Source organism: Anser brachyrhynchus (assembly GCF_964034855.1).
Source record: "Anser brachyrhynchus genome assembly, chromosome: 1".
In the NCBI taxonomy this organism is placed as follows: Eukaryota; Metazoa; Chordata; class Aves; order Anseriformes; family Anatidae; genus Anser; species Anser brachyrhynchus.
The window spans coordinates 67,561,750-67,574,062 of NC_137694.1; the positions used below are offsets into that span (position 1 = coordinate 67,561,750).

General features: G+C 38.0%; 1 protein-coding gene across 10 annotated transcripts in view; it reads left to right on the plus strand.

Moving 5' to 3' along the window:
* PTPRO (protein tyrosine phosphatase receptor type O) overlaps nt 1–12,313 on the plus strand; it is a 156,004-nt gene that overhangs the window by 94,708 nt on the left and 48,983 nt on the right. For all 10 annotated transcript variants that reach the window (XM_080562121.1, XM_080562124.1, XM_080562129.1 and 7 more), the window contains 5 exons: nt 3,196–3,354; nt 5,299–5,451; nt 7,099–7,545; nt 8,519–8,680; nt 11,342–11,541. In XM_080562121.1, coding sequence (XP_080418247.1) covers nt 3,196–3,354; nt 5,299–5,451; nt 7,099–7,545; nt 8,519–8,680; nt 11,342–11,541 — 1,121 coding nt within the window. The remainder of the gene's footprint in view (nt 1–3,195; nt 3,355–5,298; nt 5,452–7,098; nt 7,546–8,518; nt 8,681–11,341; nt 11,542–12,313) is intronic.

Consider the following 12,313-nt stretch of genomic DNA (forward strand, 5'->3'; position numbering starts at 1 on the left):
CATTAATTCAATCTGTGGAGTGGCCAGGTCTATGAATATTAAAAATAAATTGATTTGGACTGGAATATGGCACTTATTTTCAATGTTCTTTTTTTTCCCCCATGAACTGCAAAAGCCACCTAAAACATTGATGTGTCTGGCGCAGATTTAATGCGTTTATGGAGGATTTAGCCTCCAGAATTTTCAGGGCATTTGAGGAAGAGGTTAGCAGCATTTATTATGCTATCTTGATGTTTGCATAATGCAAGGTATGTGCTAAATGCAAAATGCAGTAGAGTCCAGTATAAATGCAGAAGTTAAATTTTCCACAATATAATTGGAAAGCAGTTGCTACAGGAGCAGGAGAATCTGAGACACTAAGGAAAAAAAAAAAGTGAAATTTTGGTCTTGATCCTGCAAGCTTGTCTATGTGACTTTAATATAACCCAGAAGCCTGAAAATAAAGGCATTGTACATAAAAAGTGCCTTAAACATGCTAGTAAAGGAATACTGAAGTCCTCTAATTCCCTTCTGCAGTATGTCTTCAAACATTAATATTATGCCACATGTTTAGAAGGCTCTAAGTTTTCTGATGTATTACATTACACCTTATTTAGGCTATTTCTTAGGAATCATTGAAATCTGTGAAAAGCTGGATCCTAAATGCTACAAATTGAATAATGAAAAAGAGCAAACTGTTTATGCTCTGAATTATAAATGGTGAAGAGTGACATTTTGCATATTGTTTAAGCTTTTATAATCCTAGGAGCAGTTGGTAAGTGAAAAACAGAGTATGATTTTTATCTGCTGAGTGTCCTTTTAATTTCACAGTGTGCAAATAGCTTTTGATGTGAATATTTGGTGCTGAAGGAAGTAAGATAATGGAAGAACCTTTAAATTGCATTATATCACTCAAACTACTCTGCTAACATCAGCCATGAGCAAGGAGAGGCTAGTAAGCGGAAGATAACAACAAGAAAGAGACTCTGTGGTGATTACCACTTAATTCAATTATTGGTTAATTAAATCAAAACATCAGGAGGAAAAATCATTTGGATTAAAAATGAATATAGCTTCCATCCTTTATTTGATTTGTTGTAGGAAGGAATAAATGGGCTAATTTGATCACTGACATATGAAAGTTTCAATCATTCTTTAAGAAATTAGGAGACCCAGATCTAAATGAGATAGCAGAAGCAAGCCCAGGGCACACCCGCTAACATGAAAGATGAGTATGTAAGAGTTGTGCTATTTAGAGGTTGTTATTGACATTTTAACTACTATCATGTGCTGCGTGAGCTGTGATATGAAGCGTCTGGTCATGTGGATTTTCAGATCGACTGTTTATTTCAGAATAAGTAATGGGAAAAGACTCAGCAGAAAGAAAAGGGTAGGCTTTGTTTCCTGTGATCTGCTTTACTCCCATTTATTTCTAGGCTATCACAAATTGTCAGCAAAATTTTCACAGATTCTGTCATTGCAGTGCCTGTTGGTATCCATGAGCTTTGGAGTTTCTATTTGTCAGTGGTTAACATACAAATATGCTGATATTTATCTGAAACTAACAAAAAAATCTTTACCATGAGACATAAATTAAAAGCTACACAATGTCATATTCCCGCGCTCTGACAAAGTTGAAAATGACAACGCAACTTCTTGTTAAGACCTGGGGAGAGATTTTTTTTTTTGTATCTATTGCTTTTGTTTTTAATTGTTTTTTCTTCACTTCTCATTACAAATGGAAATTTAGTGGTTTGGTGAAAATACTGTGCTAGTAAATGAGATTTAATTTTTGCTTACACTACAGGTTGCTTTTCCACCTATGATTAACCTATTGAACCTTCTGTGGGATAATTCCGCTTTTGAAGCTGATACTGCTGTCCTTTTCGTCTACCTTTTCTCTCGTCTGTCATGACTGTGTGCTCTTTGGGGAAATTTGTTTTATTAGTTTTTCTCCAGGGTCTACTGAAACAGAACTTTGTACTCAAATGTGTCCCAAAAGTGTGTAGTAAGACCATGCTAATGAACAGTTTGAATTTTTTCAATCTGTTCTCTACAGTGTGCAAGAACTAAATCAACATGATAATACTGAAAAAGATCTGGGCATAATAACTGACAGTTGAGCATAACTTACCTCTATTAAAATATGTTAATATGACAAATTCTGTCTAAAACTATAACCCTGTTTTGAATATCTGCTTGGCCCTCTTAACCAATATATAGTTGCTATCATTTCTTCCTTGCTGATGACAGCGTCAAGCAGAAGGCTATTTATTCATTAATTTATTGTGGATAAAGGAGGCTGAATAAAACTGTGACTCTATTATTGTTGGTAACAATAAATATTTTTAGTGACTCTCAGCTGCAGTAAATTGACACAGCCTTCTTTAGCTGATGAAGCTACACTGATCTATATGCTACATCAAAGGACACAGGCTACTTTCCATAGACCACATAGGTCAGATTTTAAAGCACTAGATTGGCAGTTCTGTACTTATCTCCCTTCTGTGTGCAGGCTTTCCCCATACCTGTGAGTAAACCATTTTAATCCTCTGTACCTCAGCTTTTCATCTGAAAAGAACAGTCATGGCACCACTGTATTTTTGTAGAAGTTTGGTGTGGATAAGTACTTTGGAGATAGTGGGCCTCTCAGATATGGTAGAAATGTGTGATTACCCATGAAATAAATAAATTAATATGTATAAAAATAGAAAATCTTCATTCAGATGTTTTCCTCTGGTCATTGTACTGATAAACTTCTCAGCTAATTTTAAAAGTTCAGATTTATGCCAACATTATGAGCAATTTCAAGTGTTCTGTTGTTTTTGTCAGGGCACTTTTACTTGATTGGCAAGAATTAAAGATGAAAGTCTTGCTGGGGTGATGACTGTGAGTGCTTAAGCAATAACTGTGATTTCAACCTTGGTTTTTGTGCCTACTCCTCTGCAAATAGGGACATTTTTCAGGTAAAGTATAAGCATCAAGTGAACATGTTCTGTGGGAGAACATACAAACCTAGGCTTTGATGGTGTCTCAGGTGGCTTTGCCCCAGACCTCTCTGAAGCCCCAGATATCATCTGGGAGATTTAAGAGCCCCTGTGCCATACCTAGCAAAACCATTTCTTTCTTGGGCGTATATGTGTGAAGAACTCATATTTGCCTATTAATCTGCTTCTTTCTTCTTTTTTTTTTTCCTTTTATTTGTATATCCTTTAGAACCCCTTCCTGTGAGCAGTGTTTCTATCTATGATTACAAACCATCTCCAGAAACAGGAGTGTTGTTTGAAATTCAGTACCCAGAGAAGTACAATGTTTTTACCAGAGTAAATATAAGCTATTGGGAAGGAAAAGACTACCGAACAATGCTGTACAAAGGTAGGAAGAAACTATGCCACTAAAACTTAATGTTAACTCTACTGGAAATGTAGAAGCAGTGGTTTTGGCATGTACTGGTTATAATGATTTATATTTCTGGTAAGCTGTATATAATAACTTTTATATCATGAATTAAGAAATCAGTATTCAAATGGAGTTGGTGGATCAGTTTGGATTTAAACCTCTTTCCCATCTCAGTCTTAGTGGTGCTTCCTTTCTTTTGGATTTTCAAGGAGGATGAAGATTGGGTCATTTTTCTTTTTTTTTTTTTAATAAGCACACATGAAAACTTTCCACTTTTTTTTTATTTGTTTGCTGCAGCTGTATAGTGCCTCCCTCAAAAAAAATAGGGGGGGGGGCAAAAAACTCAATAGGAAGGGCAGAGATATGCTTTGGCTTCCTAGATGTAGTTGTTGAAATCCCTGGATTACATTCTGTCTCAGTTGAAAGCATCAATAACATTCCCATTTTCTTTCTTCCGGCCAAGATTTCTCTTTGGTGAATAGCTGACAGTGCTCAGGGATGCACCAGATCTGGGAAAGCCATTCAGTATGTTTGATTCCTGGCAAAGGGTTTGAACCTGGTACCTCTCTATCACTGTAAAGTCACGCAGTGCTAGTAGCACTATGCTATATATTATTGTATAGTACCGTATTGTTTTGTGTTGTCCCTGAGCTAATAAACCCCTGCTGCATTTTATCAATTTCATCCTTCTTAAAACAATTTAACCCTAGGGCAGCCGATCTAACAATCTAGACAGTCAATCTAAACGATTTAACAATCAAACCAACCATCTAAACAGTCTAACAATGGCAAATTCTGCTTTCTTTTTTATTTTTTTTAAATCTGAACTCCCTTTTGTCCTCCAGTATATCTAAAGCATAGCATTTATCTGAAAGATGTAAATGGGACTGTCCTATGGAAAGTATCCTAAGAGGTGAGAAAGGCATCACATATCTTGCAGGACCTAAAACCCACCTGGTTAAGTATTGCATGGTGGCAGTAAAATTTCTTTGAGCAACCTAGTAGGTGCTGAATTGAACTTTAGGTGTGTAAGAATCCTGATGTAGAAGCCTGGTCACTGTAAGCCCTATGTGGAGTCAGCAGAGAGAGATACCTCGAGAAGGAAGCTGGAAAACTTTGATATCTCTTTACTACAGTACAGAGGTGGGGGACTAGAATCACATTTGCATGACTGTGAAATGCCAGGAGTTGAGAATGGTGATTCTGGATCATAGCACTAAATACAGGTGGATCATAGCACTAAATACAGGTGACCTTCTTCCAGAGAACGAAGGTTATACTAGCAGTAATTTTTGTCTTTCCCAGCTAGTACACAGTTTCTGGGGCTGTAATGCCACTGCTGCAGCTGCTGAGAGATTAAAAAAGTCAATCTGAGTTAAGGGATTCGCTAATCAACTAGCATACTCCTTCCCTTTGCTAAATAGCAATAAGCAACTTCTCTTCAGCTCACACATGTACTGATGTTGGACGTGAGCTCAGCGCTCAGGACTGAGGCTTGTGCCCAGCTGCATTGTGGGCTGCCCTTTGAGCATCACCCCTGAATATTGTAACTCAGTCAGCAAAAGACCAAAGAGGTTTTTGCGTGCAACAGTTAAAGGTCTGTGGAAACCGTCAGATGCTCTTTGAGATGTTCAGTGTCACATGGAGCAGGTTGCCAGATTCCGTTTGCATTCCTGTGAAATGTAGTTCATGTTTCTCTTGCTGGGCTTTTTTTTGTAGCAAAGTGGCTTTGACAGCCAAATAAAATATTGGCAAACTGAATTATTAGAATTTCATGTCTTAGACCAGGCTGAGCACCATTTAAACATCTGAAACACTGCCAGTTCAGCATGTGTAGCTGCATTATCAGAAAGTGAACATTTGATGCGTTTTTCTCTTTTTTCATTTTTTTTTTAACTTTTATTTTTAAACCTTCTGCAGATTTCTTTAAAGGTAAAACAGTTTTCAATCACTGGCTGCCAGGAATATGCTACAGTAACATCACATTTCAGTTGGTATCCGAAGCGACCTTCAACAAAAGCACGCTAGTGGAATACAGTGGAGTCAGGCATGAGCCCAAGCAGCACAGAACAGGTGAAGAAAATGGTTGTGTACCATTTGATCCAAGTCTGTGTGTCTGCTTTTCTTTCTGCCATGGGAGGAGATTGTTCCCACCCAGACCCCCCTCACTGCAATCAACCATGGGATCTACTCTTGGCCAGGAGCATGGGAGCTGTGGCTGGTATTGGGGAGGCACGTTTATGTGTGCAATACAGTACAAAGGGAAATTTGTATGAATGTTTCTACTATAAAGCTGGTTTCTTAGGGCATAAATTCTGCTCTACGTGAGACAACCTCAGCCTTATGTTCAGAATTAATTTTTAAACCACAAGAATGCCACACCAAGCATACTATTGATCTAGCTATTTCAGTCTGTCTCCTCTTGCAGTGAATCATAGCAATACTGCTGGAGAATGGCTTCCTCATTGTGCAGTCTTCTGTCATGGAGAAGAATGTCACAGTCACCCCACTTGGCAGCCAGTTTATGCCCTGAAGCATGAACTTTTAATTTCCAAGACAGCAATGTTGCAAAAGCTGAAAATTGCATTTGTTCAGTTTCCAGAACTAGTTTAATTTGGTCCTGGGACCTTGTCCCAAACTTTCCAGCTAATCTGTTGGAGCATAGACATTTTCCAGGGTCCAAAGTGAAATGAACCAGTGGTAAAATTAAAAGGCCAAATCTTCAGATGAATACACTGATGTTGGTCCATAGGTTTGTACAGAGCAAAGCCAACTGATGCCAGCTGAGTTATGTCTCGAGGATCCTAAAGGTAGTTATTGAGATACTGAACCTTAAGAATGCAACCCACAGGATTATATTTTCTTCTTTCCTGCTGCCTTCCTATCCCTCATTCTGCACATGAAATGCAATCAGATTGTCGTGTCAGTTTTTGTATCGGTGGCTGTGGCTGGGACAGGAGGAGATGAACAAATTGGTATGTTTTAAGGTGCCAGCTTAAAATGTATCATACAAAATCCTTGCATAGGCTACTCACGTTTATCACAAGTTAAGGGCATATAGGCAAGCAATTACAGTGAGTCAGACACAGTGCTCTGTGTGATCATTTCTACAATGCCTGCTGCCATAAGTAGAAATAACTTTGCAAGCTAGAACCTTGTCTTCTGGAAACCAAAATTTGAGATCAAGCTTTCACAAATATTGAAATTTAAACTGATCTTTAATACTTGTGAAAAGGTGGCTGCTAAAAGCATATGAAAAGCCCTATGGCAACGTGAAGGTCATACTTTTGAAATATGAGCTATGCCATATGCTAGTTGTGCAGGTGCTTTTCAATTCATTTCTGCAGAGGTATTTTTCCCATGATCGTAAGATTGCGGGAGACATAATACATGAAAATCCACACTTTCAAATTCACACTTAAGTAGTATTGCTGCTGTAGTAGCACTGAAGTCTGATTTACTGTGATTTCATGTGTATTCTACATCCTGTTATAAAAAGTACTGACTTTTTCTATGAATTTACACTAAGCATGATTCCACCAGAGTCTTTTCTGGTATAAATTTTTGTAAGAGAAGGAAGAGTCTTAATAAGAATAGGTCATTTCAAAATATCCCTAGATACAATGGTTTTCTGCAAACAATATTTCCCTAGGGAATTAACATATCGTAAAGGTACACAGAACATACCTATTAAAAGATTAACCCTTGCTTCTCTTTTAGTTCCTTACCCACCTCGAAACATTTCTGTTCAGATTGTGCCAATCAACAGAAACAACTGGGAAGAGCACAGTGGGAATTTTCCTGAAGAACCATTCATGGAACCACAAAAAATCATAGGCAAAGAAAAGCTTAGCCGTTTTTCTGGTGAGCCACCTGTAATTCCAGCAGTGAACACATCTGCAGCCTGGCCAGATTACCGCTCTAACAGCACTGAGTATGAAGCCACGTCACAGCCACATTGGTGGCCTAACGAAGCTGAATCATCAGAGGGTGGAGAGGAGTTTGTCAATGCAGTTCCCAGTGATTACGAGGTCAATGAAGTCAACACATCTGGAAAACTCACACCAGAGCCTGCCCCTTTCCTTCCTGTACAAATGGTGCTAACTTGGTTACCACCGAAGCCGCCAACTGCCTTTGATGGTTTCCATATCAATATTGAAAGGGAAGGTAAATCACAGCCTTATACCCTTCTCATAACCCATTTCTATAATTCCATTGGAGGGTTTGTCTTTTCTACAAATTATTAATTACCTAGTACTGTGTCTCAGAGGACTTTATTAGATCTCTCGTGTTTCTCAAGAAGTTTCTTGCATTGAATAGTGTGTATTTCTGACTGGGCTTCAAAAAGTAAGGGAGGAGGGGTAAATCATGGTTTGCAATTCTCTTTTGTGAAACAAGATTTATCCTGGTGTGCATGTTGTTGCACTGTTTACACTGCAGTTATTGTAAATCCATTCTGGTATCAGAGAAAAGAGAAACAAGCTGATAGAAATTTGAGATGAAGAAGGTACATTATATTATGTATCTTCGTCAGCCGCTGAGAAAGGTTCTCAGGGGGATCTTGAATGGAGGAGAACAGAGAAAAGTCATTCTACAGTCAGATTAACAGTTGTCTCAGAGGACAGCAACTGAACGTATTCTTTAGACCACAAAGAAGCTGTGGTGGAGAATGGAGAGACTTTTCAAGTGGTGGAGCTACAATAGAATAGCTGTGTAACAGACTTCCTGTTTTAGAATCTTTTTTCTCCAAATGAATTTTATTTCCTGACAAGCAGTTTTCTTAAGATTCCCCACACTTAGGGCTAATACATTTTTTGGCAGAATAAGAAGGCAATAGACAGAAAATTGGAAGCTCATTTTCACTTGCACAGCCACGGCAACCCTATTTTATCATCCCTACTATTGAATGAAATTTTGGTCTGGGCTTATTTTTCCTGTACACTTATACTGCAGTCTTGGTCATTAATTACTATTGTGCTGATAGCAAAAAATAAAAATACCCACATAAATCCAGTCCTTTTGGATACCTTTTGATCCCACAGCAGAAACTGTATTAGCGTTTCTGATATAAATAATTTTCTCAGTAGCTGGAACCTCTCAAATTTCAATTAATCCATGCTATTTTCCCCCCTTGATTTAGAGAACTCCACGGAATTTCTGACAGTAAGTGAGGACACTCACAAATTTGTTGCTGAACTGAAAGAACCCGGAAAATATAAGTTGTCTGTAACAACATTTAGCTCCTCTGGCTCTTGTGAAGTTCGGGGAAGTCAATCAGCAAAAACACTCAGCTTTTACATCAGTAAGTATCTCAATTAATCTGTATCTCCCAGACCAACATAATATTAATGCACAGGGAGTTTGACCACTAACACACTGTAGCAGCTGTGGCATCTGCTGCAGTATCAGAAAAGTCCAGTCTCTTCCAAAACAGAGTCTCCTTTTGCATCTTCTAAAAAGAGGATTTATTTCACAGAATTAAATCAGTGGTTGTAGAGATTCTTGAAAATAGTTAACTACCTTACTCCTGGAGGCTGTGTGTACTGTGTTACAGATGAAGGGCTTCTCAGGTTGAGAGTGTGGGAATTGCACAATTAAACACTGAACTCTGAAATTAAATGGTCTCTGAGAGCACACAGGGCAAATTAAGGTAGATGAAATAGTTCAGCCTGCTAAATTCAGAGGAGAAGTAGTAATTTATTTTTTCCCTATAGGATTCCAGGGTTTCCCAACTGAAGATTTAGTTAAAGACACAGTCATAATAAAGTACTTAGTAAACTAAGATCAATATTGACGATTAGATCAACACGTGAGACAGGTGTAGGTGAATTCAGACTATTGTCCTTCTGAAGGCTGTGGTCATCTTTGAAGAAACAAGGGAATGAGAAGCCTGAATAAGTATATCAGTCAACACACATATACAGTGTCTTGTAGTACAAGGGGGAGTAAATATAGCCTACAGAGTGCCCATAAAGTGAAAACAGCTTGCAGCACTACACAGTTTTGCATGCAAGAGGGTAGTGTCTCCCCCACATCATGGATGCTGCAGCAGGACATGGTTGCTGAGGCTCACAGAAATACTCATATCAAAAGGAAATATACTTAAGTATTTAAGTACTAATAAAAAATGTGTTAAGTAGCTCATAACGTTTACAAATACTATTTAAGCTTAAATTCATCATAATGGTTAACTGCGTGTAACTGAATTCCTCTATTGCTCCTATATTTTTAACAGCTTTACAGTTGAAAAAAACTGTGTTTGGAAGACAAAGAAAGTAAGCAGCTCATGAGAGAAACGGTCTCTGGTGCTGTAATTTCTCTGTATTCTGATTTTCTTTACCAGTAGTTAGTAGGCATCTTCATTATATGAAAACATTGAAGTATATAAAAGTATATAAATAAATCCAAGTATACATTAATAATGCAGCATTTCTATTAATACCAAATATTATTCCATCTTAAAAAGTGTGATTCATTTCTATTAAGCAACATACAATGTGTCCTCCATGAAGTTTATCAACTAGGGACAGCAACCTCTCGGAAAATGAGAAAAAGTTAATCGAAAAGTATAGCTATATGAATTGCTAGATTAAGGATGAACTTGAATTTCATTGGTTATAAAGTATTAAGTTGTTAACAGGAATGTAATGACTATTTTTGTGTTACATGTAATACATGAGTATGTTCCTTTTTTCGCGTTATTTATTTATTTTGATGAAGTATGTCTGTTAGGTTTGTGGGCTTTTAGACCCACATGAAGATTCTTGATAGTTGACCTATTTATTCTGACTAACTCAAGAACCTTAGTATCTTAGGTAGATTTTATATGGATTACTGACAGTATGTCAAATCTGAGATATGCACAAGTACTCTTAAGGTGAAATTGGTTTTCTGTTCCTCTTTATTAGCCTTGTATGGTGACTACATCTTTGGGCCCTGATATGAGGATGGAGCCCTGACATAAGAGAGCTTAGTTGCCTTATTGCCAATGTTGAAACAATTTCTGAATAGAAACAGCTACACGTATATCCACAGAGACTAATCTAATGATCAAATTCCTCTTTTTGCCAGAGTTGGTGTGGGTCTGCTCTCATGAATAAATTTTGCTCACAGCTTCAGCCTTATCCTTGTAGCATTCAGTCAGTGAATCATCCTGTTGAATTACTGGCTCGTGTTACTCAACATTTTTGTTGGACCCAAATGGCAGTTTGGATTGTCAAATATTATAGGCTGATCTTACACAAAATTCTTGCTCCGGCATTTGTTTTATTTTCTCAATAAACCTAAAGTACTATTAGAATTGTGTGGAGAAAAGGAAGAATGTCAAGGAAAGAGCTGTCAAAAGCGTCACTTAAAACTGAAAAGAAAAGCTCACAATTGTCATGAAATTTGACCAAGTCTAGCTAAAGTTATTTTCCAAATTGCTCTTTTATTTATTTATATATATATATATATATATATATATATATATATATATATATATGAACAAGTGCTTCAAATAGCCTGATGGATAATGAGGTTTTTCACTATGGTAATTTCTGTGAACTCAATTTTCATACTTCAGGGACATGGTGCACTTGGGTATTTTGGTGGGTGTAGAAGGGGAAAAAAAAAAGTGTGCTTATCCTTATTTGTAATGGATCTGTACATTATTGGATATCACTGGGTTTGAAATATTCCATTGGAGCACAACTGATATTGCTGGGTGGTTTCTGGTAAGCAACAGAGAATACTGTAATCAAATTTTCAAAACACTTATGTTTCTCTTGTCATCTCCTGCTCTGCTGCAAGTGAAATTGCAATGACTGCAGGCTGTTTCCCATCTTTGCTTTGTGGAGATGGACAGCCATCAGTCCAGCCTCATCCCTAGTAGTAAGTAATCTTGTGAAAGAAGGATGTTTTAACATGAGTGCCTTAAATGTGTAGAGTGGCTTGCTCACACATGCTTTTTGGCATGTCCCAGGCCCCACAGGTGAATGGATAGAAGAGCTCACGGAAAAGCCCCAGCATGTGACAGTGACAGTGCTCAGCTCCACTACTGCCCTGACATCCTGGACAGCCTCACAAGAGAGTGGTGGCAACAGCACAATTGTGTCTGTGGTCTCCCTGACATGTCAGAAGCAAAAGGAAAGTCAAAGGCTTGAAAAACATTACTGCACAGAGGTAAGAGGCAGAGGGTGGAACCTGTTCAAGCACAGGAAAAAATTGCTTATCATCCTGCTGTTTGTTATCACAATGCCCAGGGCCCCATCAAGCTAAGGCCTGCAGAGTACAGTGGGAGATGCTCTGTCTTGCAGAGTAAAGAGAGTTACAGAGTGGAGGGCAGAGCACAGCATACAGGAATGACAGCATGCACTAAACCATGTTAGTTTTAAAACTGTATTTTTGCTGCACTGGCTGTGTCCAATTCTTTGTTCAAGCTTTTGAGTTATGTTACACCCTTGGAGACATGGTTGTGGCAGTGAGAAATGGTGCAATATCATAATAACACTCAGGCATATGCTACAATCATGTTGTTTGTTAAGAAAAGTTATCACATTCATGATTATCATTTGACTTGCATAAATTATTTCTTAGATTTCCTACATATGAATACAGAACCTGAGCCTAAACGTTCTGGAAGAGTGGGTTCATCAGAAGTCATCTTTTCTTTTCAACCACAGAAGAGATTTAAAAACTGGGGAGTAAATAATAATCCAGACCACCTGTGATAACGATGGGCAATTCTTTAGGGCTGCCATATGGGACATGTTTATGATGATCAGGAGTCCTGAAACTCAAAATAAGGCAGTTTTATATTACCTGAAACCCGTGGTGAGTGCAACCCCAGGTCAGGTCCTATGATTCTGATGGATCAGTGCCACATGGCTTCAATTAGAAAGAGGTTTTAGTCCACATCTGTTTCCTTCCCATGATGCTGACAAGTTGCTTTTCT